The sequence below is a fragment of the Neophocaena asiaeorientalis genome, unplaced genomic scaffold (genome assembly GCF_003031525.2).
Source record: "Neophocaena asiaeorientalis asiaeorientalis breed wild unplaced genomic scaffold, Neophocaena_asiaeorientalis_V1.1 scaffold177, whole genome shotgun sequence".
In the NCBI taxonomy this organism is placed as follows: Eukaryota; Metazoa; Chordata; class Mammalia; order Artiodactyla; family Phocoenidae; genus Neophocaena; species Neophocaena asiaeorientalis.
This window is the reverse complement of record NW_020172779.1, coordinates 23,293,060-23,318,348: the sequence shown is the minus strand read 5'-3', so window position 1 is coordinate 23,318,348 and position 25,289 is coordinate 23,293,060. Positions and strand designations below refer to the sequence as shown.

Sequence of the window (25,289 nt, the reverse complement as noted above, 5' to 3'; positions counted from 1 at the left end):
GGCCTGGCCCGCCAGCCCCCGCCTGGCCTCAGGCCCCAGCTCTTCCTCAACACACTACCACACTGCCCCAGTGCCCTGCGCCCACCACCCGGCCGGACCCCTGCCCACGTTGCCTGCTTCCTCTGCATGGGGCCCTGCAGCAACCCCCGCCTGGGGCTCCCCGGCGGGGAGTCGCCCTCCCAGCCCCCCCAGAGGAGAAAGAAGAGATACCTGCGGCATGACAAGCCCCCCTACACCTACTTGGCCATGATCGCCCTGGTGATCCAGGCCGCACCCTCCCGCAGGCTGAAGCTGGCCCAGGTGAGAGGATCCCCGCCCGCTCTCCCTCACACTCCGTGATCGGACCTGTCCCCGGAAGCGTCCTCCACCTGGCCCCTGCTCGGAGGCTCAGGCTCCGGCCTCCACCCCGACCTGGCCCTACCCAGCCATGCCAGTGGGGCCGGTCCTGGCCTGGGCACCCAGGGAGAGAGCTAAAGCACTCAGGCAGGCCCCTTCCCGGCGAGGGGGGCCACGCAGAAGCGAGGGGAGGGGCAGCGTGGCGCCCCGGCTCACGGCGCCCGGTGCCCGCCCGATGGTTTCAGATCATCCGTCAGGTCCAGGCCGTGTTCCCCTTCTTCAGGGACGATTACGAGGGCTGGAAAGACTCCATCCGCCACAACCTCTCCTCCAACCGGTGCTTCCGCAAGGTGGGGCAGGGCGAGGGTCGGAGCCTGGGGGCGGGACGCGGGCGGAAATCCTGAGTATCCGGGGTCGTACAGCCCCACCCAAGCCTGCCCCCCTCCTCCACCAGGTGCCCAAAGATCCCGCGAAGCCCCAGGCCAAGGGCAACTTCTGGGCGGTCGACGTGAGCCTGATCCCAGCCGAGGCGCTGCGGCTGCAGAACACGGCCCTGTGCAGGCGCTGGCAGAGCAGGGGCGCGAGGGGAGCCTTCGCCAAGGACCTGGGCCCCTATGTGCTGCATGGCCGGCCCTACCGGCCGCCCAGTCCACAGCCGCCGCCCCGCGAGGGCTTCAGCATAAAGTCTCTGCTAGGGGACTCCGGGGAGGGGGCGCCGCCGAGCAGCCCAAGTCGGTCAGGCTCAGTTCGCATAGGGGAGGAAGAGGCACCCACTCCAGTCCCCACCTCTGAGAGGCCTCTGTGGCCCGTCTGCCCCCTCCCAGGGTCCCTGAGAGCAGAAGGGGAGACTTCCCAGGGGGGAAACAGCAGGCCCTCGCCCCTCTCCCCTGAACCCAGAACCTGGCCCCTGCACTTACTGCAGGGTACCCCAGGCCCTGGGGGACTCCCTGGTGGAAGCCACAGGGCCTCGCTTTGGGGGCAGCTACCTACCTCCTACTTGCCCATTTACACTCCCAACGTGGTGATGCCATTTGCCCCACTGCCACCCACCTCTTGCCCCCGGTGCCCCCCCTCAACCAGCACAAGCTATTGGGGGGTGGTCCCTGAAACCCATGGCCCCCCAAGTCTGCTCTGGGATCTAGACGCCCTCTTCCAGGGGGTGCCACCCAACAAAAGCATCTATGATGCGTGGGTTAGCCACCCCCGAGATCTGGCTGCCCCTACCCCAGGCTGGCTACTCTCCTGGTACAGCCTGTGAGGCTCCTAGGGCAGGGGCTGCTTTCCTCTCCCACCCTCTCCTGCCACCCTTAGGCCTGTTGAGGGGAAGCTAAGGTATGTGTGGCTCCGCCTTGAGACACAAGGTACCAGCCGTGCTGAGAATCCGCGTGTTTATTGGACACTCCCGAAGAGCTATGGCCCAGCTGGGCACCACCGCAGCCCTGATGGTCAGTCATGCCTCTCTTACCCCGAGAGGCAAGGCTGGAAGGAACGGGCTGTGCTTGAAGTAGCCCTTCCTGTCCCCTTCCTGGTCCCACCTTCTCCAGCCCTCTGTCCATCTATCCATCCATCCATCCATCCATCCATCCATCACCATCTGTCACTTCCCCTCCCTGGCTCCGGGCTGGGGGAGGGTAGATCTGATGACCACCCCAGCCGCTCCATCCCTAAGTCCTGTCCCCCCTCCACTGTTGCCTGGCAAGGAGGTAGCACCTTTGGGGGGAGGGGACGGAGAATGGAGACCCTACCTGGTTTTGGTGGTGGTAGTGGGGAAGATAAGAGTAAAGGAACAAACGACATTTTAATGCAAGTCTGATGTTTGGTGATGGGGTAGTGAGTCTGGTGGCCACTTGGCCAGGGTCTGCCTCCGCGACTCTGGGATCCCCTGCTGTGCGCGGCTTGGACTCTGGGAGTCTGGGGGGCAGCGGGCCCCCAGAGATCAAGGAGGTCGTGGGGGGAATAGGGACTTTGCTGCCTCTGCCGGCAGAGACGCGACCCAGACTCCTCGGGCAGGACTACGAAGGCAGGTCCTCCGGCGGTGCCAGGGCCGAGCTGGAGCCGCTGTCCAGGCCGGGGCTTGGAGGGCTGCCGGGCGAGGGCGTGGCGGTGCAGGGGGTCCCAGAGAGTGGTGTCGGTGCTCAGGGAGGAGGGCGTCCCGGAGCGCGGGGCCCTGCGGGGCCTAGCAGGCCCCAGCTCCACTCGCCCCACTCGCTCGGCGAACTTGAGCGAGCACACGGTCTCGCCGAGATCCTCGGGCCGCGTGGAGACCTGCGAGGAGCGGCGCTGGTGGGCGGGCCCGGGTGGGCGGCGCCTGGCATGCAAACGACCCTCCCGCGGGCCGCGGCCGCCCGGCCCCACCTGCAGCAGCAGCACAGCGGTGGCGCCGGGGCCCAGTGCGGGCTGCAGCAGGCGCGTGAGCTGCGAGTCGCGGAAGGGCACGTGTGGCCGGCGAGCCCGCAGCGCAGCCATCACTCCTCCCAGCGCCAGCAGCGAGCGGTTGATGGTCCGAGCCTCCCGCAGACGCTGAGCGCCGTCCCGGTCTTCATGCGACGTGCCGGCCGCCCCTGCCTTCCAGGCGCGCTCGGACCCTGCCAGGTCCACTAGGTGCAGCGTGCCTGCAGGGGCGAGCGAGCCCGGCGTGGAGGGAGGCCCGGTCTCGGGTGCAGCGAAGCCCCCCGCAGGACTCAGACGCCGAGGTACCTGCGGTGCCGGGACCGCTTGATGGGGACGCCGTGCGCAGCGTCAGCGTGACCAGGGCGTGCGAACGAGAGCTGTGCTGGTTCATGGCTGTGGCGGCGGTGGCCCGGTTGCTCCTCCCCAGGTTCAGCATCTGGAGGACGGAGGACAGGGCTGGCCTGCTGCGGCGTCCGCGGCCCAGGTGGGAGTACAGGGCGGGGGCTTGGAGGGCTGCGTGGCCCCACCGGGCACCCTCACCTGGTGCAACGACTCCAGATTGGGCACGTCCCAGTGGGTGAGGCCAGCCACCTGGATCCCCCCTTCGCCTGCTGGGCCCTGCCTCACTGCCAGGCGCTGGGGAGGCCCTGGGGCTAGGAGGTCCCTGGCGAAAAGGGGGAAGGCTCTGTTGGGAGTTCTGAAGGGCGGAGCCCGAAGTTGGGGCCCCGGGCGGGGAGGAGGCACTGTTTGCGGCCCTGACCTGACAGCCTCGTTGTAGATCTCCACCATGCTGAGGGTCACGTGGTGCTGTCCCCCTGTTCCCATCTCCCGGAACAGTGACTGCAGCGCCCTAGGAGCTATGCCAGGGTCCTCAGGTGGGCCCTGGGGAGGGGGTGGGGTGCCTCATCGGGCTCACATCCCAGCCCCTGGCCCCAGAAGCCACCCAGACTGCCCCCTTTCCCACCTCCATGCTGTAGGTCTTTCCCGTCCCTGTCTGACCGTAGGTGAAAATGCAGACACTGTAGCCTCCGAGGCAGGACAGCACAGCCGACTCCAGCTCCCTGAAGACCTAGGGGTAGGAGGGGTTGGGAGGGGCCCTAAGCCCCAGGACCTGGGGCAAGCTGTGAACAAAACTTGATTCCCCTGGAAGGAGGCTGGCTCTAGGGGAGCACAGTGCAAGAGTGGATCTCCCAACAGACAGGTGAGGCTCCCTAGAGAAGGTGGCATTTGCCAGAATTTGCCAGGCAAAGTAGGGAAGGGACGTGACAGGGAGCAGGAACAGGTGATGCAGAGTATTGGAATCCTGACGATTGACTGCTTGGAAGGCTTGGGGGTGTAGCAGGCAAGAGCCCAGACCCTGGGCTTGATGGCCAAGTTCAAACCCTGGGTGTGACTGGAGGCAAGTCACTCATCTTGCCCTCTGTGAGATGAGGGCTGTAGTGGCACCTGTTGTGAGGATTAAGTGAGAATGCAGACCAAGAGAACTAGTGCAGCACTTGGCACGTGAAAGATGAACCCAGAGGGTCCCATGTGTGGAGGCTGGTGGGCAACCAGGATCCTGGAAGTCGGGCCCTGGGAGGGTGCAGAGAGGCAGGTGAAGGGGAGATGGAGCTGGGACTTGCGTCCTTTGGCAACTGGACACCAGCAGCAGCCTCTTGAGCAATGACACAGTCGGCCAGCTTTTGTGCCCAGAAGGGGGCGGGTAACCACTGGGCTGTCAGATCTCTTTGAAATTTTGGTTGCCAGCTACGAGGGCAGAATCCAGAATTGCCAGTGAGGTTGCTAAGATTCCATGACTAGAAAGGAGCGTCGGGGGCGCTACTGCAGACAGAGATGGGGAATACAGGTGAGGGAGCCCAGTAACAGCCCTTCGGCTCTTTCAGCCAGAAGTGGAGGACCCTGTCTAGGAAGGCTACCCAGAGGACAGTAGACGAGGGGCCCCTGTTCAGGGCTGCAGTTGGGATGGAGGCTGAAGACAGGGTGGGGGTGGTATGGGGGGTAAATAGAGGTAGGTGGAAAACGGCTGCGGTGCCCCAAAAAGTGAGGAAGGGAGTACCTGCCAGGCACTCTCATCACAGTCCGTCCCCCGTGAGGCCAGCACAGGTCTGGGTCTCCGATAGCTCTGCCCCTCGCTTCACCCCCTCCCAGCTCTCAGCCTTGTTTCCTGAGCTCTAGTTGCAAGTTGGTGTGCAGTGAAGATAGTGTGCGGGAAACGAGGCAGCGGGGGGCTGGGGTTGGAAGCTCACCTGTGCCCCCCCACTCCCCTTGCCAACAAAGCAAGGAGAGCTACCCACCCTCAGAGCTGACCATCTCTGGACCCTGGGCCAGGGGAGTGGGCAGCCAGTGAAGCCTGCGGGAAGGAGGTCACAGTACTGACCTCACAACAACAACAGCACCCCAGCCATGCTCCACAGCCCCCTGAGTAACCATCACCTCAAACATGTTCATTTTCCTTCGTTTCCTGGCACAAAGTTACTTTTGAAAATGTTAATCTTCCTGTTTAAGCCATAAAGTCTGTCTCCCCCAGCCTGCAGAGTTTGGTGGGGGGATGCAAAGCGGAAATCCTGGAAAGAAAGTAGGTGCCCAGCTAGCATACCAGTCCTGCCTCCCAGACCCTCCGGCTCCCTCCCCTTCCCTGCTGGAGTCCAGCCGCCCTCTCTCCTGGGAGGGCAGACAGACAGGAGCCTTCTCTGGTCTCCAGGGAACTCTGAGTGACAGCTGACACAGGTGAAAGGGTGGAGCATCACCTCCTCCTGGCTGGCGTGTGGAGGGAAGACCCAGTCCAGGCGGAAGCGACGCTGGTGCCCTCGATAGCAGGTGGTGACAGTGCCACCCGGGCCGGGCTCTAAGCTCACCAAGTTGGAGGGTGTCCCTGGCCTCAGCCGACAGAGCACACGGATGTTTCCTGGGGTGGAGATCAGATCAGGGGGCTGCCTCCCAGATCCTGAAGCATGGAGAGCCCCCATGTCCCCCACCTCTGCTGCCCCAGCCCTTTTCTCCCCAAGCCTGCCATACCCTTGAGCTCCAGCAGCCGCCCTGGGCATCCAGTTGGGGGCCCCTGCTGTGCCTCCAGGAGTTGAGTCCCAGCCCCGCCCGCTGACAGTGCCCCCAGGGCCCACGATACCTGGGGGCACAGAAAGGTGAGGAAGGGGAAGGCAGTGGGAAGAGAGCGAGGGATGGGGTGCTGAGGGCAATATCCACCACGTGGCCCCCAGCTGTGGGGATCCACAACTTTCAGTGGCTTCAGACCCTTGGGGCGTCATTCAGTGGGCCTGGGATGGAGCTCAGGGACCTGAGGAGGACCATGGGCTTCCCGGCAATCCTGTGAGGGATTCACCGTCACCCCAGTTTGCACAGAACACAGTTGTTCTGGTTCCAGAACCTAAGATTTGCAGTAGACGAGACAAGACCCTGGGGCTGCAAAGGAAGGGAGAGCAGGGGTTCTCCAAGGGAAGGCCAGTGACGAGGCTGCACAGAGAACAAGTGCAAGGGAGGGGAGCGAGTGGTCCTGACCTGGCCCCGGGCTTCGCTCAGCGAACCCTGGCAGCTCTGGGTAAAGGTGCTGACCAGTCCTCGGAGGTCCCCACAGCCCTGACGCAAGCTGGCCATGCGAGCACGAAGTCCTGGGGGCAGGAAGGCTGTTGTGAGGGAAAGCCCAGACCCCACAGCCTTCCCATGAGCTCCGGAGCCCAGCCCTTACCTGCCAGCTGCCCGCGCATCTGCTGCAGCTCCCTCCTGCACTTCTGCTCAGCCTCCTGCTGGAGCTGCCGGAGGGCCCCCCGAAGGCCCTGAAGCTGCACCTCCTGCACCCCTAGCTGCCCCACCCAACCCCAGCCCTGTCACTGAGGAAACAGGCACTTACCAGGCTCTGCCTCAGACACCCCCTCCCCAGAGCCCCAGACTTCCCAGCCCCTGGGCCCAGAGCCCACCTGGACTCGGAGAGCTTCTGTGGTGTCCTGGGCCTCTTGAAGCCGGCCCCGGAGCTCCAGCAGTGCCTCTGCCTCCTCCTGTTCCTGCAAGGGGAGTGGGGCAGCTGAAGTGTGGAGCCAGGAGGAAGCTCAGGGAGGGGCGCTCCAGCTGCGCCGTTTTACAGATGAGAAAGTCAAGTCGACAGGGGCTCACAAAGCTGGTCACACACCCGCCTCCCAATCCATGCAGGGCTCCTTTCCCACATCTCTCTGCTCTCCTGGAGTCAGTCACTGGGAGAAACCATGGACTGAAAGGAGGGGATCCTCTCATAGGCATCAGCCTCCTTGAAGGGGCTACCGTGCATTTGCCACCCACAGTCCGGGCCTCAGGTCTGAAGGGTCAGAGGGGGCTCCCTGCCTCTGCTCCAGTGAGCACAAGGTCCTGAGAAAGCCCAGGTGGTGTTGCTAGAGACCAGGGTGCAGGAGCCCCGGGCTGCAGGGACAGTGGCAGCTAAGGAGCAGGATACCTGGGGGGCCCTGTTGGGGGGGGCGGGGCCCCAGTGCAGCAGGAGGTCCCGAGTAAGGCTCAGGCTCTGTTTCAGGGCCTTGTTTTCCAGAGTCAGATGCTGAACCCTTTTCTCCGAGTCTGTCGCCCCCTGGGAGAGAAGGAAGCCCTCAAAACTCACCTGGAGGCTGAGACCCTCTCATGTCCCCCTTGTCCAGCCCCCACCCCAGCAGCCTCACCACTCCCACACGCAGCTGGCCCAGCTCTTTCTCCTGCAGTTCCAGCTGCTGCTTCAGCTCTTCCAGCTGGAAAGGAGGAAAGAGCACCGGGTGGAACGCCTCCTTCCAGTCCCCTTCCAGACCCCCCCATCCCCCCACTGCCTCCTGGGCCCCTCACCTGTCCAAGGATAAGCTGTTCCAGCCGCTGCCAAGCTCTCTGGTCTTCCTCTAACTGAGGAAGCTGCTGCCCCTGGGCCTCACCCCTTGGTGAAACGGGAGGGCTTTCTTCTTGGGATGGGGATCCTGGGGTGGGGTGGACCCAGTTAGGACAGAAGAGCTCTTTGGCCTGAAGGAAGGGACACCTCACATCTGGCTGCTAGGGTTCTGGTGGGCGTCACTCCCTGGACAAACTCCCTCTTCAACTCACTACTCCTTACGCACCAGCAGGAGTGGGGGGCTGCACCCCTGAGGCTGGCTGTGTCGCCTGGGGCAGGACCTGCCTCCCCCTGGGGCTCCGAATCCATGCCAGGAGGGCCAAGAGCTGACCGGTCACCGTCAACAGTGGGGGAACATCACCAGGCTGGGAAAGAAATAAAAATCCAAGTGGAAAAGGATGGGGCCGGGTGGAGAGGATACAGGGGTATGGATGGAAATCAGTAGGCCTGAGAACACAGAACAGGTTGCCCTAGAAATCTCAACTCTGCTTACCTTGCTCAGGTCGGCAGAATTCCCGAAGCTCTCTTCCGCCCCCAGCTGGACTGAGAGGAACTCCGCAAGACGCACGAGAGCCTCCTCCAGTGAGACCTCGGCCGGACGGCCCTCCGCTGCCCCTCCCGGCCCATCCTCGGACTCCGAGCAGCCTGCGAGGGAGTGGGATGGGTAGGCGTGCTGGGTCACGTGTCGGATGCTAGGCCACTAGCCGGCACCTGCCAGCTCCCTCCCTCCCAATGAGGGCACGGGCACCCCTGCATCTCTCGGACGGCGGCGCTCCCTCGTTGCCCCGGGAGACGCAGCACTCCCGATGCACCAACAGTACCTACCGACCAGGCCGGTCAGCTCGGTCCACAGCTCTGCGGTGGGCTGGTCGGGGCGGCGGCGACCCCCGGGCTTGCCGCGGGCACTCTAGGGAGGGAGCGGGGGGGAGTCCCTCAGGCGAGGCCAGGCAGCCCATGGGGCTCCCTGCCTCCGAGAACTGAGCCCGAGGGGTTGGAGCCGGGCTCTCAGCTTCCAACACCAGAGACGGGGTCCTCGGCACGGCCCCTCCCCCGCGTCAGCGCCCCGGGACCTACGCAGCGCCGGCCTGCAAAACCGTTCTCCGGAAGGGGGTCGCCGGCCGAGCTGCGCCCGCCCCCGCTCACCTGGGCGGGGTTCCCAGGGTCGGCGGCCGCCGCGGCCCCGCCATCCCTGCGAAAGAGGCTGTAGAAGATGTAGATGAGCAGCGAGTAGAAGGCGTACATGAGAGCGCGGGGCGGCAGAGGGCCCCGCTTCGCGCCGCCCCGCGTCCCCGCGCCCCAACTCCGCGCCCGACCGCTGCAGAGCCCGTGCGCATGCTCTGGCGGCCGCCCCCTCGGTACGGCCCCGCACCTCCTCTTCCAGAATCCCTACCGGTCCTCTGCGAAGGACCCTCGCGCGGCTGTACCCACTCGCCCACTCTTACAACCCAGTCTAGCTCTCCTCCACGCCCGCGACGCCCCGGCCCCGCCCCCCCCCTCCGGCCGCTCTAGCCTCCGCTCCTCTCGTTGGTTGGCGCGGGGCCGTCGCACACCCGGCGCGGGAGGCGGAGCGGCAGCCAGAGGGCGGCGCGGTGGGGTGATTTGGGCCTCCGCTCGGCGCTGCGCCGGGGTCGCGCAGCTTAGCGGTCTCTGAGTGCCTGCGCCGTCCCTCTTTCCGGGCCGGGTTCCGAGGACGGCGCCTCCCCGAGCGTGGGGCCCTGCGCCCCTCTCCCCCAGGCCCTGCGCCGACTTGGGTTCCAGGACGCCAGAGCTAACGCCCACCCAGTCCAGGCCCCGCACCGTCTTTTCCCGGCGGATTTAGGTTCTTCTTCCCCAAGGTTGTGTCCAGTGGCCTCAGGGCTCCTGTGAGTTTCGGATGAGCCCATAACAATATTTAGAAATGGGGTTCTGGAACCTGGGAATCCTGGAGAGACACCCTTAGGGCCCCCTGTCGCCGGCTTCTACGTTCTTCTCCAAAGTTGAGGATCCCTTTCCCGTTCCCTCAGACTCACTACCGCCCGACGTGTCATGGCCCCCAGGCCAGGGCGCGAGTGGAGCTCCGCCCTGTCCCACCTGGCGCTGGGATCAGTGTCTCTGTATGCAGCTCTGAGCACTGCCCAGGTGAGTACACTGGGGCCGGGCAGGGGCGTAGCCCACTCCCAAATCCCTAGAGGGTGGTGGGAGGTAAGTGTGGGGGCCCGACTTCTGTGAGACCTTCAGACCCTTCCCTGTTTAAAGGGAGGTCCTGGCCTCTTTTATCCACATCTCCCTTCCCTGTGTTGACAGGCAAATCGAGGGGCCGCTGCTGGCTTCCTGCTCCAGGCCCTGGCTGCTGCCACCATGCTGGCCCCAGGGCTGGGCACAGATGAAGACTGTCTTGCTGGAGCCTGGGTGGCCACTGTCATTGGCCTGCCCCTCCTGGCCTTCGATTTCCACTGGGTGAATGGGGACTGCTCCTCCGCCAACCTGCTCCTGGGAGGAGGCATGGTCCTGGCAGTGGCTGGTGAGCACCTTGGTGCTGAGGGCCGCTCTGTGGCTGGGCAGGCAGTGGTGCTGGTGGTCGCAGTGACCATCCTCATTGTGGCTGTTTTCACGACCAACACTTATGGAATGTTGGGGGGGGTGATGCTCGGCGCCGCAGGCCTCCTGAGCCGGCTGGAGGAGGACAGACTGCTGCTGCTGCCGAAGGAGGACGTCTGTCGCTGGGCCCTGGCCGGAGGCAGCTGGGCCTACCACCGGGCCCTGCACACACAGCGCCTGCAGTGGGGGTGATGGTTGGGGACAGCAAGGCGAGGCTTCTGCCCTGGCTACCACTTTCCCCTCATTGTCCTGCTCCTAGGGCCTCCTCCTCTAGGGAGAGACTCTCCTTCAACCGAAGCCAGCTTGCTGCAGAGTGACTGGTCAGGGGGCAGAGTCTGGGTACTATCTCCTTCTCTAGCACAGTGTGAGGACTTGCCTAGACCAAAATGAGGGGGACTGGGTCCCGGGCATGTTTCGGGGCCTGATTCTGGGCGGGCCATAGTTGTGGATCCAGAGAGAGGCTTGGTCTCCAATAAATCTTAGGGATTTAGCAGGAATATGGACTCTGCCTATTCTTGAGTCGGATTGAGAGGGCCTCCAGTGAGCTTCCTAAGGCTCCCAGGGCAGCAACTGGTTTCCCTGAGCAAAGGAAGGCAATGTGCTGGAACCAACCCTGGGGGCCTCACTCAACTTGGCCTGCCGGCACCTTTGTAAGGAGGACCCCTGGACTGAGAAGATACAGGAGCCCTTGCTCTCCTGGAACACGGTGGAGTTCTGAATATCCTTGCAAGGTCTGGCTGGTGGCCCTATGGGGCAGTGACCTTAACCGGCCGCCGGCTGGGGTGGGGGCAGGGGAGGGCCGTACCACAGCTGTTCCCAGAAATGTACATCTCCTCCCAGGGCCGACTTGACCTCTACCCGTTTGCCCACCGGCCTGTGCAAGGCAAGTCCTGATTTCCTAAGACCCTCGCTTTCCTCAGCGGACCCCTCTTCAGCTCCCAACCCCAGGGTTATGAAACGGGATTGGGCAAAGCAGTGGGTTAGATTCCGGGTCCAGAGTCCTCCCTTGGGGAGTCCCTGCACGCGCGTCCTGTGGAAGCACATCTCTTCCCGCACAGGAGGGGAGAGGTGGCCGGCAGTTTCTCGCTCCGGCCAGCCAGGCCAGAGCCCCGCGCACGCTAGCCTGGGCGTCCGGGCACAAAGGCGCAGGCACATATGGACGTGGGGGTCCAAGGTTGCCCTCCGTTCCGGGGCACCCAAGGCGTGTGGTCCCGGGCCGGATTGGCGGGAAGCACCGCGCTCAGCCCTGATACCAGGACTATTCGGGCCTCAAAGATCGCCCCTCAGCGGGTCGCCCGGGGCCCCGCCCACCTTATGCAGGGGCGGGCCCTCGCGTGCCCATTGGTTCTGGCCGTCGCGCTGTCTCCCCGAGCGGCCCTCCCATTGGCCTCGCTCCGCTCACGTGACTGAGAGAACAAGGGGGCGTAGGCGGCGGCGGGGTGGGGGAGCGTACAGGGAAAACAAAGATGGCGGCCGCGCCGGGGTCGGTGGCCGCGGCGGCTGCGGGGCGATGGCGGGCAGGGGGAAGCTGGAGGAGCGGCTCTACTCGGTTCTGTGCTGCACGGTCTGCCTGGACCTGCCCAAGGCCTCCGTGTACCAGGTAGGGCCGCCGGCCAGACCCGGCTCGGCTCCAGCCCCGCCGCGGCCGGCCCCCCGGCACCGCGTCTCCTCGGAGGCCAGGCCCGAGCCCTGGGGCCCAGAGGTGGGACTCTGGCGCCTCTTCGGAAGCTCCTCATTCTCGTCCTCTGGGAACTTTCCTGTTTCTTGCTCTGAACCTCCTTTTTTTCTCGTTTTGACTGCCCTTATTTCCTGATGGGAATCTCCTGTCTCCCACTTGGACGCCCCTTTTCTTTCCAGGTTCCCCTGTTGCCCCTTTCTCAGCACTCCTCAGCCCACCCTCAAGCTGACCCCAGAGAAAGCTGGCGACAGATGCCCGTGCTCCTCCCCACTTCTGAGCCTGTTCCGCGCAGCCCTGAGGTCCCTGGGCTCTGGGGGTCCCTGGTCTTTGCTCTTCCTCAAGTGTTTCTTCTCAGTTCTTTTGCAGACACCCCCCCCCCCAAAACCTGTCCTCATGCTCGTCCCGTATCCCTTTACCCTTTGGTGTGGAAGAATCCCCTTCCCTTGTCACTTCTTTTTGGAAGAAAGTTGAGAAGGGAGGGGCTCACCTCTTTGCCCTCCCCCACCCCTTCCCCTCATTCCTGGTCCGGATGAACTGCCCACATCAAGCCCCACAGCCTGAGTCTTTTCTCCAGTCCCAGCCCCCGCCCCCGCCCAATCCAGTGCTTTCTGGACGTGCTGTGCCTCAGGCTGGGCTCCTACCACATCCCACCTCACCCACACCAGGTCTGGCTTCCTAGGCTACCGCTGCTCCAGGAGGTCTGTCCTCTTCCCTTCTGTCTGAAGAGCCAGCCTGGTGGCCGGACTCAGAGTCCTTAACCCGCTCAGGGCTGCCAGAGAGGGTACTTAGCCCAGGGGGTCTCACTCGTGCACCCCGTAGCAGCAGGGTCACACTCTGGTCCCAGGGTCACTGCGCAGCGTTCTGCTTTCTCCGTTGTGTGTCTCTCTGCACGTCAACCCCCATCTCTGATTACCCCCACACCCCCAGCCCCTTTGAGGAATGAAACAGGTACCCTGTCACCTTTCTTTGCATTTACAGGAGCTGGACATGGCCGGTGGGGCCTTGTCCCCCTGCTTATGCTCAGAGTGAGGGCTGTGGTGCGAGGGCCATTTTTGCAGTAAACAGGGCAGGCTATTCTGAATTGCCATTTCCCCAACCTCTGGATCTCCAAATCTTTCCCGCTCTGGCATGAGTTTGCTTTGGAGGATCCCAGTGTGCCTGGGTGACGGAGGGAGAAGAGGCATTGGTGGGGAAGTGGGTTGAGTTCCTTGGGGAGAGGACACTGCCTTTCAACCCACCCTCCTGGGCTTTGGGAAGCTCCTGGCCAGAGGCCCTAGCTCAGGAGTACCACAGGCCTCCTGGCCCAGTGCAAACTGGGGTAGCACTTCTCATAACCGCCTCAGCCTTGGGGGTGCACCTCAGGACTTGTCCTTTCTCTGGCCTTTTAGGCTTGCCCACGACCTTTTGATCCTCCCAAAAGCACTCTTCCTTCCTTGGGCCTTGAGTGAGAGTCTAGGAAGCCAAGCCAATGGTGGGGGGGGTCCCAGGGGGATTAAGGGCTTCCTCATCTCTCCTCGTGTGAGTGGGCTGGAGATGGACCTGGCATGAAAACCGGCCATGTGGTGCCAGCTCTGGGTCCACTCAGCACAGAGAGCTGCATTTCTGCCTCTAGCCGGAGCCCCTGGTGGCCGGGCCTCTGAGCCTGGCTGCTTCAAACCGGCCCGCACCGTGCTGGTAGCTGAGCTCTGGGCTGGCAGGAGGCAGGTGGCTGAGCAGCTCTGATGGGGAATGAAGGCTCTGGGCCACCTGGCCTGTGGCCTTCCCCGTGGCCTAGTGGGCTCTGCTCAGTGGCTTCCCTGGGAACGGGCCCGCTGAGTGAGGAGAGCCCACCAATGCTGAGCTGTGGGTTTTGGTACAAGCTCTCTGCCCCACCTTCATTCTTCCCAAGTGACACCCGGGTCTTGGCAGGGAGTTGATTCCCTCTCATCTCTAGAGGCTGGGAGAAAGCTTTGGAGCGTGTGATCAGTGGGAGAGCCCTTGGCCCTAGAAGGCTTGGCTGGAACTCTGCCACGGGTCAGAACTCGCTTTGGCTGCTGGAAGACCTGCCGTGTGATGGGGGCCCATGGGGCATGGATGCACAGCCGTGCCCACCCTGGAGCCTGGGGTGTGAGGTGCCCGAGGGAAGGCTTCTTGGTGGCTCCTTGCTGCGTGCAGTGGTCCGCATTACTCTCGCAGCCACCCTGGATGGGGACATTTATTGGGGGAGGGGATCGAGATGGGCCCGGAGGCCCACCCCATTGCCTGGTTGGCATCAGAGCTGGGTTTGCTCTCAGGATGGTTTGGTCAAGGACAGCACAGGTTCCACATGAGCTGCCTTGAAACGAGGACGCAGAGCTCTGTGTGCCCCTGGTTGGGGCCCACTGCTCGCCAACGCTTCTGGGCCTGGGCTCAGCCCCTCCGCTTCTGCCGGCCTTCTTTGGTGAGTCACGTTGACGGGCTGTCTCTGGTGGACCTGCCTCAGGCATGTGGTATGTTTTGCTCTCTGTTCCTATAGGCAACGTTTTGCCTGACCCCACCAGGATACGTGGTTCGGGGCAAGCACCGGCAGTGCTCCGCATCTGAGGGCTGTTTCAGATGGTACCCAGTTCTGGGGTGAGGAGAAGAGCCAGTGACCGTGCTGAGCCCTGCACACTGTGCCTGGCACTGGGGCCACAGGGGCATCTCCATGGGCCTCTGGATGTGGCTGGGTACGCAGTAACTCAAGAGCTTGCTCTCCGGCTACCATCCCCTGCCTCCGTGCCTCTGGGGAAGCCTGGGTGGTGGTGAGAGCAGACACGGGCTGCACGGTTAGGCTTGGTCGCCTGCTCCCTGATCTGAGCCCCACAGTGTTGGCTCCGCCATGGGTCCAGTACATCACACCACCTGGGTCGGGATTCTTGCTCTGGTGTCAGACCAGGGCACTCGTGCAAATGGTTCTCACCGTGACCTGCGTTAGGTCAGGTCAGGTCAGGTCAGGGCTACAACTGGTATGGCAGGTGCTGGCTTTGATGTTCTCCGTGTGGGTGTTAGGTGTATTCTTGGTGACTGGTCTGACAAGGTGTGCAGCCACCTTCTAGGGTCCTGGGTGGGCACGGCAGCGGGCAACCAGCTAGGGGTAGGAGGGCCGGGGATGCAGCAGTGACGTGCACATAGGAGCTCTGTGTTGGAGCCGGCAACGGGCAGCTGTGCTGGCACCTGCTCTGAATGCAGCCCCGTGGCCCCAGGGCGATGTGAGCTGGGTCCTCTGCCTTCTTTGGGGAAACACAGCCTCAAGTGGGTGGTGCCTGGATCGTTGCAGCCGCAGCCTGATCCCTGACCCCATCTGGGACTCTCCTCCAGCCCTTCACACGAGGTGGACCTGGCCCTGACCCCGCTCGTGTCAGCTGAGGCCCTGAGCCGCAGACCAACATCTGGAGGGAGGGGCCGCAGAGTTCTCCCACCCCAACTTGGTTCTCAGCCAGGAAGCCTCCTGTGACCCCCACTGGGGTGGAGGAGTAGGCAGGGGGCCTTTGTCACAGTATGTGGCACCAGCTGGCCTCTGGCCCCTGTGCCCGCTGCTCCTGCCTCAGACCTGAGACCTGCCCCTTCAGCCCATTGCTCTCCTGCCCCTGCTGCCTGGGTGCCCTCTCCCGTCCCTGCCACTGCCCACTCCTGCTCCTCGTGGGCCCCACTGAGGCAGCACCCCTGCACCGAGGTCGTTTCCTATCCCTGCTACAGGACGCCTGTCCCATCCCACCTGCCTGGGCACTTGACACCATCTGTCCTGTGGGAGGATTGCGGGTGTCCTGCTGCGCTTCCTGTCCCCGCCAGGACTCGGCTCAGCCCACTTGGCTTGGTTAGCTCGTTGGCAGCCATGTGGGTAAAAGGCCCAGGAAGCAGGGGTGGCTCCATCTCTGCTTGCGTCCTGGCCAATGTGGGTGCCCGCCTTGGGGAGCTTCCAAGTGCGCCGTCTTGGCATCTGTCGACCTGCCTGGTGCTGCAGACTCTGTTCGAGGTGATGTTTAAGGAATCTCCAATGGGGCTGCCCACCACATGGCCTGGGACCCTCTTACCCAGCTCCAAGACTATGGCTGGCTCATGCTTTGAGAAAAAAGCTTTGAAAATATATCTGCTTAGCTATCCAAGACAAGGGCAGAGGGAAGAGCACGCTTCTGGTCTCTGACTAGATGCGAAATTGTGCTTTTTGTAGTGGTGGTTTGTCACTTGAGTTACCTTTTGATCCAGGCAGCACCTGGGCTCCGAGCAAGAGCCTGGCTGCAGGTTTGACGGCCCCCACCCAAGTCCCCGAGTCTCGGGGTGCTGTGACATCAGGAACTGCTGGCCCAGAACTTCAAACCCAAAACCTGGTGGAAGGTTGCAGTCCTGGCTTCCCCTGAGACACTTGTGTGTCTCAGACCCTGCATGGTCCCTTCCGGGCCCCTTGATGGAAGAGGTCAAGGAAACCTCAGGCCGAGTGTGCAGGGGTGTGTGGGGTGCTGTGAGGCCCTGCTGGGCCTGGTGAAGGGGGCCTCCAGCTGGGCTGAGGGGCACTTTGGGGGTGGGTACCCTCCGCTGTGCTTTGGAGATGGGGCTGCTCACATGAGTCTGGGTGCTGAGCCTTCCTTTAGTGGTAAAGAGCGGAGTTGGGGGGCACCCCAGGGTTTGAGGGGACTGTGGACTCCAGGCCTAAAAGGCCTACTGATTGAGGACTTGGCCCCCAGAAGCTGGGGGACATTTTCTAAGACCTGCTTTTGTCCCAAGGCCCAGGGGCCAGGGCTCCTCCTCAAGAGTCCGGACAGTTCCTTCAGCTCCCCCAGGGGGAAGCTGGTTCAGATAGAGGCCCCAGCCTGCATGGCCTGGGTGCACTGGGCAGGCAGGGGGAGGGGCTGCTGGGCGATGTCCTAGGGGCAGGGACAAATGCCCACTTTTGGGCCATTGCAGAGGGGCTTGGGCACAACTTGGTGGGGTTGGGGAACCCAGGGGTGAGAGAGGGAGAGGGGGTTTTGCTGAAATCACAGACTTGTGCCTGGAGTCTTTCCTGAGGCTTCCGGGCAGGGGCTGCATGAGGGGCTAGCTGGGTTCTGCTGGGTGATGAGTGTGGTGCCAGGCATTAGTTCTCTGGGCACTGTGTGTCGCACTTGTGGTCCTATCAGTGCGTAATAAGGCCAGTCCTGTCCTCGTTGACTTTTTTTTTTTTTCAGCTGCACCATGTGGCATGCAGAATCTTAGTTCCCCGACCAGGGTTCGAACCCGTGCTCCCTGCAGTAGAAGCACAGAGTCTTAAACACTGGACCACCAGGGAAGTCCCCTTGTTTTTTTTTTTTTTTTTTTTTAATTTGGTTGGGCTGGGTCTTAGTTGTGGCAGGCGGGTCCTTAGTTGTGGTTTGTGGGCTCCTTAGTTGTGGCTCGCTGGCTCCTTAGTTGAAGCACGTGGGCTCCTTAGTTGCAGCTCGCAGTCTCCTTTGCTGTGGCATGCGAACTCTTAGTTGCAGCATGCATGTGGGATCTAGTTCCCTGACCCAGGCTCCCTGCGTTGGGAGCGCGGAGTCTTATCCACTGTGCTATCAGGGAAGTACTTCCCCGCCCCCTGTTGTCTTTTTTGCCTGAGAAAATTGAGGCCCAGAGAAGGATGTGACCAGCCTCAGAGCATACTGCTGGTGACCTGTGGGATCTGGCCAGCATCTGTCCTGGGAGGGCCTGGGAGGCCCTGCAAGGTCCTGCGTCGTGGAGCCCCCTCTGTAGCCCTCCCTGTCTGTAGGGTCTTCCTGGCAGGTGGTGTGAAGGCAGCCCATCCTGGGCACTGCAGGAACTGCTCCTTGGAACTGCCCAAGCTCTCGGGGGCTTGGCCCTGGCACGTAGCGTGGGGCACTCTGACTGCCCTGGCTTGTGCTGTCTGTCAGAGGCTTGGCATATGGCCAACGCTGTGCTGAGCCCTCTGGGGCCCAGCTTCTGGATGGGCAAAATGGGGCAGGTACAGTCCAGCCCGACCACCGCAGAGGCCCTGGGCCAGGCCTCCGTGCAGAGTTGGGTCTTGCTCTGGAGGCTGAGGGGGAGCCTGGCTGGTGGGGAGGGCTCTGGAGCACGGTGACTCTCCTGCTGTGGACAGACTGCCTGGGCTGGGTAGGTGCTGGGGCCAAGGCTGGCCACCTGGGTCCACCGAGAGAGCGTACCTTGGGCAGCCGGTAAGGGACTAGCCACGTGTGGACGTTGGCTCGTCCCTTGGCAGGCCGGCAGCACTGGGAGCATCTTGCTGGTTAGCCGCATTCCGATTCAGAGCTGAGCTGTTAGGGCTAGAGGGGCAGTGCCCCCACCTCCCCAGAGCCCAACAGAGGGCAGGTGCCCTAGTACCTGAGCCTGTGTTGGGTCTGGAGGCTCCGGGGGGGTGGGGTGGGGACTGGCCCTGGAGGCTGGGAACTCCTGCAGCCCCCAGGTTCTGAGGAAAGGCCTGCCAGGGGGGTGCGCAGGTCACACCCTCTGCTCCAGAGCAGTGGGCTTTCAGGGCAGCGCTAGGAGTGAGCAGTCACACAGTTGGCAGCCTCGGGTCCCTCAGGACCTCCCAGGACTCCACCCCGAGTCTCGCCTGCAGGCCCACGCCCTGGCTGGGCCACCAGAGACAGGAGAAGCCAGCTGAGTTGGGCCTAGCAGTGGCTGTTGCTCTCTGCTGAGGCTGCGGGCCCTGCCTTGGGGCCTGTAGAACTAGAGCTGACCACACAGTAGTGTGGGGTCCCCAGGCCTTCCTGGCTTCTTCACTGGGGTGCTAGGCAGCGGCTGGGACTTCAGCAAGCCCAGTGCTGCCTTGTCTGGCCTCACTTCTGGGGGCCCTGCGGCTTCCTCCTCCCGTGACTGAGTGGTCAGGTTGCCACGTACTGCTTCCTCTCTGCCTTCTAGAAGCCATAGCGATCCTCTCTCTGGGGCTGTGGCACGGTGAAGCCAGAGGCCCTCTTGGGCTCAGGCCCTTGGCGGGGCTTTGAGAACACATGTGACCTGGGTTCTTGGTCTGGGCTTCCCACAGGGTGGCAGCAGCCTATGGTGCCGTGTCCCCCCACCCTCTCCTCCACTCATCGTGTCTCTGGCTTCTCCACTGACCCCGGGCAGTGGACGGGGCAGACTGCTTTTCCTCCCTGGCCGCTCTCGGGACCAGCCTCGCTTCACAACCCCCAGCCAGGCTGTGTGTCCAGAGCAGGTGCTGGCCGGCCCTTGCCAGTCCCCTCCTCGTCTCGCACATCTTAACTTTTGACCTGACTTAGAAATTAAGATTTGAGTGCAGCTGATCTAGGGTGTTTGTGTGGACCTGGATCCTGACTGAGGCCTTTGTCCCCGGCCCCACCATTGGTCCTCAGCACATAGGTCCCATCACTCACTGGACCCCAAGCACGAACCGCAGGCGCTAAGAGTTCACTCAGCCTCTTGCAGCCCTCAGCTCAGGGTGCACGGACCCCTGGTGTTTACCGAGGACCCCATCGTGTGCAGGCGTGGCTTGGCAGTGGCCATGTGAGTCCCTCTACCACACTGGATCCCAGTCACAAAAGGGTCCTGGGCCCCAAGGAAGCCTGTGGAAGCACTGCCTGCCCACTTGCCCTCAGCCACTGGGCGTCTCCCAATGGAGATAGGTGCCCTCGGCGGGGGGGCCCACACTCCCACCAGTGTTCCCCGGGCTCCAAGACTGCCGTGTCTGCCCTGGAGGACACAGCTTGTCTGCTCTTGTACCTCTGGTTCCCATGTGGGCCTCTCCTCCCCCAACCCCGTGAGCCCCTGCAGGCCCAGGCCCATAGCCTGCCATGTGTCTCAAGGGCACCAAGTGGGTGCTCAGGAGGTGTGTGGAGCCAGTGAGAGAGCCGAGGTAGCTGAGCCGGCAGCCCACTGTCCACACGCCAGGACCCCCGGCAGGGAGGGGCAGGTCGCCGACGGTATCGTCTGTTCCTTGGATCCACAGGCTCAGCCAGGGAGGGGCCTGGCTCCTAGGCCCAAAGCCAGCAACGCTCCTGCAGGCGCACGCTGCCCACGTGCCTTGTCCTGGGCCAAGTGGGCCTCCCCGCCAACCACGGCTCTGTGCCACCGGTCCTTGGGAAGGTCCCCTCCAGGTAGCCAGCCCCACTGGGCGGGTGGCAGCTGCCTGCTCACCTGTGCGGGCCCAGGAGGCTAGAGTGGCGGGGCCAGGCTGAGGGTGCAGCTGCCTCGGCATGGGCAGCTGGCCGAGAGCCCGCGTTCCGTGGGCGTCCCTGAATCGGCCCTGTGGTGGACTTTGGGGACAGTCTCCAGCCCCTGGATGGGAAAAGCCCCCGTGTGGCCCACCCAGTGCCCGCCGGTGGGCCACCACAGTGAAGAGCCCGAACCTCTGCTGCCAATGAGGGCCACCTTGAGACCCGCCCTCGCCATGGGGATCCTGCTGGCCGCGTGCACAGGGCTCCGGGAGGACAGCCTGGCCCTCCCTCGGGAGTGGGAGTGGCAGCCTGTGCTTGTCGGGCAGCAGCCTGCCCGCGGCCCCTGCACCGCAGCCCCTGGGAGGGGCCGGCGGGGGGCGGGCGCGCATCTGCGCGGCCCCGCAGGTCCGTGAGCTTCATCTCCCTTTCCTTCTCCGCAGTGTACTAATGGGCACTTGATGTGCGCTGGCTGTTTTATCCACCTACTAGCAGATGCCCGGCTGAAGGAGGAGCAAGCCACGTGCCCCAACTGTCGTTGCGAGATCAGTAAGAGCCTCTGCTGCCGCAACCTGGCCGTGGAGAAGGCCGTGAGCGAGCTGCCCTCTGAGTGTGGCTTCTGCCTGTGCCAGTTCCCCCGCTCCCTCCTGGAGAGGCACCAGAAAGAGGAGTGCCAGGACAGGTAAGCACCTGGGCCGCCTGGCCTGCCTGCCGGGGGCTTGGCTCCACACACGCCGCCCGGTGGCGACCTCACAGGGCCGGGTTAGTGCAAAGCTGCTCAGCTCCCAGGCCGTGGAGGGGACGGGCAGGAGGCTCCGCAGACTCGGGGGCTTAGATCTGCAACTGGAAGCGTCTGAACGTTATCCTGGCCCTCCAGGGTTCCCTGTGGCTGTGTGGTGGCTTCTTCCTTAGAGACTGTCCGTGGTGTCCCTGGGCCAGGAAAGTGTGGCCAGCACAGGGGCTCTGGGAGCACAGCGTGATGGTGGCACTAGCACCCCAATCCCCCCCTCCAGGGGGCCAGGCTGCCGAGCCTCCCCTGCAGTGAAGCCACGCGGGGCCCAGGACCGTTGTGGAGAGAGGCCCCATGGCCGTGGGTGCAGGGGGCGTGCACACGCACAGCTCACACATGCCCTGCTCCTCCTCAGGCTCTCCCGCACTCTGACCCCTTCCTGAGGGCCGGCACGTGGGGAACATGTCCTTCAGCGAGCGGTCTGTGTGAGCAGGGCTGGTTGGAGACCCACTGGCACAGCCACCTTCCATGGGGCGCGGGTGTGACCGCAGGGCTCACCTCCTCCCCAGGGTGACGCAGTGCAAGTACAAGCGTATCGGCTGCCCATGGCACGGCCCTTTCCACGAGCTGACAGTGCACGAGGCCGCGTGTGCCCACCCAACCAAGACGGGCAATGAGCTGATGGAGATCCTGGACGAGATGGACCAGAGCCACCGCAAGGAGATGCAGCTCTACAACAGCATCTTTAGCCTGCTCAGCTTCGAGAAGATCGGCTACACAGGTGAGGCGCCCTGCTGCCTGCTGCATGCCACACAGGCTGGGGGTGGGGCCGGCGGCCGGGAGCCGGGGGAGCCGTGGGGTCTGGGCAGTGGCACAGGCTGCACCAGATGGCCAGGCTCTGGACAAGCTCCTGGTGAATGGGAGGACATCTAAGGGAGAAGAGGGGCCGGAGGCTGAGCTGGGGAGGGGCCGGGCAGGACCCTGGGGGCACCTGCATGGCTCTCACAGAGGCCCTTCCCACCTGTCTTCCCCACCCCGGCCCTGCTACCCCAGCAAAGTGGTGTCCTCACCGTGTGGGGCTGCACAACCTTGGGACAGTCGGGGTCTAACCGGAAGGTGGGCGTGTCTTGGGGGGGTCTGGGAGCTGAGGGCCTGCCCTGCGGAGCCAGGGGCAAGAAGAGCACTCGTCATGGCAGGTCCTACCTGCAGGCGGTTACTGCGGTGGCCACGGGCTTCCTGAGGCCAGCGAGAAGATGGTCAGGGCCGGGGCTCCAGAACGAGCTGAGGGTGCCCGACTCAAACTGCTGGGAGTGGATGCCCAGGGATGGGCAGGCTGGACTGCGCCCAGGCCCACTGGATCTCTCGGGCTCTCCTGGCTGCCGCCACTGCCTTTGGACACTCTGGGGAGCAGAGCCTGGTCTAGACACAGAGAATAGCAAGAAGGCCCTGCTGTCGCTGGAGCTGCCGGGGGTACGCTGGCCCTATGCTGCCCGGCCCACGCCAGGCGGCCGGCTCAGAGCGTCAGGGGCAGTCACGGGCAGCCAGTCAGACTGTGCCACCTGGACCGGGCCTGGCTATAGGTGGGGGCCTGTGGAGGCCGGGGTCTCAGCCCGAGAAGACCGTGGCCGCTGGGCAGTCATAGCCTCAGCTGCCCCGGTGGGCACTGTGTCGCAAACAGGCCAGGCCAGGCCTGGAGAGTCTGGGTGGACCGAGGCGTCGTGACTGCAGCCGTGGCCGGGCAGGGAGGACTGGCCGCCTCTGTGGAGGGACTCGCCAGCCGTGGGCCACGGGCTCTGCCGAGAGAACTGTGTGACGGCAGTCGCCCACTGACCGATGGGCCCTTCGGCCGGCCGGCAGAGCCCAGCTCCAGCTACGCGATGGCGCTCTGCCTCGAGGCCCAACACACCAGGCCGGCCGGCGGCTTTTCTGGCAGCTGTGTATCGGAACCAATAAAGTACACTTGTTCACAGAACTGCACCCTGTCTGTGTGTCTGCTTACCCCGGCCCCCGGGCGGGGCCGCTCCCTCTGCTGGGCCCTGGGGAAGGGTGAGGAGGGAGGCCTCACCTGACCTGGGGGTCAGGCGGGGCTGGCCGTTCACCTCTCGCAGCCTCTGGACTCTGCCGCTAACGCGTGTCACTTCTGTTCGTAGTTGTTTCCCCAAAGCTTGCGTGCGCCTCCGTTTGCCATAATTGCGTTTGATTTGCCTTGTGACAAGTAGAGCCCGCTGTGTCCTGGTAAGTTGCCTTCCTCCCTGGCCGAGCCCGTGTCCCCGGCCGGCTGGGAAGGCGCTGCCCCTGGCCCTGCCTGCTCTGACCGCCGGCTCCCCGGCCTGTCTGTCTCCACAGAGGTCCAGTTCCGGCCGTACCGCACGGACGACTTCATCACGCGCCTGTACTACGAGACGCCGCGGTTCACGGTGCTGAACCAGACGTGGGTCCTAAAGGCGCGCGTGAACGACTCGGAGCGCAACCCCAACCTGTCGTGCAAGCGCACGCTGTCCTTCCAGCTCCTCCTCAAGAGCAAGGTGACGGCGCCCCTGGAGTGCTCTTTCCTGCTGCTCAAGGGCCCGTACGACGACGTGAAGATCAGCCCTGTCATCTACCACTTTGTCTTCACCAACGAGAGCAACGAGACGGACTACGTGCCGCTGCCCATCGTCGACTCCGTGGAGTGCAACAAACTGCTGGCTGCCAAGAACATCAACCTGCGGCTCTTCCTGTTCCAAATACAGAAGTAGGCAGCCCCGTGGCACTGCCCACGCCTGCCCGGCAGCGGCCTCACAGCGCCATCGCCCATCTCAGCCAAGGAGAAGGAACAGAAGCGAACACTGGGACGTCTGCATGCGTGTGCGAAGGTGGGAGCGCCCCCCTCGCCCTCTGCCCCACCTCCCCTGTCCCGGGCGCTGGAGGCCGGGCCACCGCAGAGGAGACGCTGCTTCGGGACCCAAAGGGCGCGGCGCAGCACGGCAGCCTGGCCCCGGCCCCTACCGCGCAGCGGGCCACATGCCTGCTCTGGGCCGCACATGGGGCTGCGCACGGCCCCTGGGCCGGGCTCGGGGGCGCTGACCTCAGACGGCATATTTGATTGCAATTAAAAAGGCACCCTTGTTTCCTACTTTCTGTTTTGTTCGAGGGGAAGGCGTGGCTGTAATTGGACAGAATGGGGTCTTCGGTTTGGCCAAGGGTCAGAGCCCGCCCATCCCTGTGACTGCACCTTCATGTGCCCCGCCCCAGGAGAGACTTGGAGTTGCTGCCCCCTCTGTCACAGGCCTGGGCAGGGGAACGGGCGGGGTCGGGGCTCTCACTAGCCCAGCACATCCCACCCCCGGCTGCTCCAGGGAGGCAGGACTTGGCCACCAGGGCTCAGCAGACTTTTCGGAATGCAGGGTGATTTTCTGTCTCTTCCCAGGGAAAAAATTAAACCCTTTACAGGCTCTTGTACAAGTTATGCAAATTTAGCAAGAGAGAATCTATCTTCTGTATTCAGCCTTAAGGACTCAGTGTCCCCAGGCTGTGAGGAGAGTTCTGGGGTCTGCCGGCGGTGAGCAATCCTGGCTGTGTGAGGGTCTGAGTGGTCCAGCTGCCCCCATGCTGCTCTCAGGGACCAGCTGCTGGCCCTGCATCCAGGGCTCTGCATGGAAGTCAGCGCTGGGCAGTGTGGTTTCTCACCCGAGGGAGGTGGGCCCCCCGAGGTCCTGCAGTCCTGCCCCAGAGCTGCGGTGAGCAGGCCCAAGCGCAGGCCTCACAGGGGGAAGGAGCCCTGCCTGGGGATCCCGGGACCCTGGGGCCTACTGGGAAAGGGAGAGCTCGGGGCCCTGCTTAGGAGACAAGGCTCTTCTGCAATAGTTTCTCGTTGCTTCAATACCAAAGAACTGTTTGCTTCGCCCCCAGCCAGGCCCACCCCGTGCTCAGAGCAGCCCCTGCTGGCCTGGCCCCCTATTGCCCAGGCCCTGCAGGCTCAGTAGGCAGGGCCGCCCTGGCCTATCTCTGGGGGCTCCTTTCTCTCCTGGCCCTCGAGGTGGGGAGCTGAGAAGGGGAGTGAAGGAGCTATGGGGTACAGCTCGAGCCTCAGCCAGTTCCTAGTGGACGAAGCAGCCCTCCCAGGCTGGCAGGTCCCCTCTTCCGCACCCAGTGCATGGGGCTGGCGGGGCTCCCATCCTACAAGGCCGACTCAGCCTGGCTTGCCCTCCACAAAGAAAGACCCCACCCCAGCCCCAGCCCATCCTTGTGGGCATCTGACCCAGGCACACCCTGGTGTTGTCCCACTGCCCTCAGGGGTTGCCCCTGCCTGCCTGTGGGCGCAGAGGATGACATTCACATCAACACGGGCCAGGTCTCCTGTGCATGGATGGCGCCCTGTCACCCTGTTGGGTCTCTTGGGGATGGACACCCTCTCTGTCGATTCCAAAGTGACCATATTGTGAGCGGGGCCAGGACAGGGGTGGGTTTGCCTGGTCCGTGTGTGTCTGGGTGCCTGTGTGAGATTGAGGAAGCAGAGGGGCGGGCCCCCGGCAGCTCTCCTGGGTGGGGCAGGTGAAGGTGTGTGGCTGCCACAGAGGGCCAGGCAGGAGAAGGGCAAAGCGAGGGCTGGGCTAGCAGACCTGTTGGGGGGTGGGTGGGTACCGGAGGGGCTGG

The 25,289-nt window shown here is 63.8% G+C and overlaps 3 protein-coding genes across 6 annotated transcripts; 2 read left to right on the top strand and 1 right to left on the bottom strand.

Moving 5' to 3' along the window:
• Positions 1-46: 46 nt before the first annotated feature.
• On the top strand, positions 47-1,716 carry FOXH1 (forkhead box H1). The gene is made up of 3 exons (XM_024741161.1): positions 47-300; positions 582-686; positions 791-1,716. The coding sequence occupies exons 1-3, from the start codon at positions 127-129 to the stop codon at positions 1,592-1,594; spliced, it is 1,083 nt and encodes a 360-aa protein (XP_024596929.1). The 5' UTR covers positions 47-126; the 3' UTR covers positions 1,595-1,716.
• A 523-nt stretch (positions 1,717-2,239) lies between these two features.
• Positions 2,240-8,872, bottom strand: KIFC2 (kinesin family member C2). The gene is given in 19 exon segments (XM_024741070.1): positions 2,240-2,463; positions 2,465-2,601; positions 2,692-2,948; positions 3,034-3,163; positions 3,268-3,391; positions 3,488-3,609; positions 3,692-3,796; positions 5,475-5,632; positions 5,743-5,851; positions 6,241-6,350; positions 6,428-6,542; positions 6,657-6,740; positions 7,163-7,291; positions 7,380-7,445; positions 7,537-7,661; positions 7,800-7,938; positions 8,067-8,218; positions 8,399-8,480; positions 8,648-8,872. Coding segments are annotated over 19 exon segments (2,427 nt in total). The 5' UTR covers positions 8,816-8,872; the 3' UTR covers positions 2,240-2,348.
• A 260-nt stretch (positions 8,873-9,132) lies between these two features.
• On the top strand, positions 9,133-23,769 carry ZFTRAF1 (zinc finger TRAF-type and ring finger containing 1). 4 transcript variants are annotated; one of them, XM_024741169.1, is made up of 5 exons: positions 9,135-9,691; positions 9,857-10,009; positions 20,368-20,606; positions 21,224-21,435; positions 23,001-23,769. In XM_024741169.1, exons 1-5 carry the CDS (start codon positions 9,599-9,601, stop codon positions 23,390-23,392), a joined length of 1,089 nt encoding a protein of 362 aa, XP_024596937.1. In that variant the 5' UTR covers positions 9,135-9,598; the 3' UTR covers positions 23,393-23,769. The 4 variants fall into 4 exon arrangements, with proteins under 4 accessions (XP_024596935.1, XP_024596937.1, XP_024596936.1 ...); XM_024741166.1 differs by lacking the exons at positions 9,135-9,691; positions 9,857-10,009 and adding exons at positions 17,225-19,277; positions 19,720-19,867; XM_024741168.1 differs by lacking the exons at positions 9,135-9,691; positions 9,857-10,009 and adding an exon at positions 11,647-11,750.
• Positions 23,770-25,289: the final 1,520 nt, after the last annotated feature.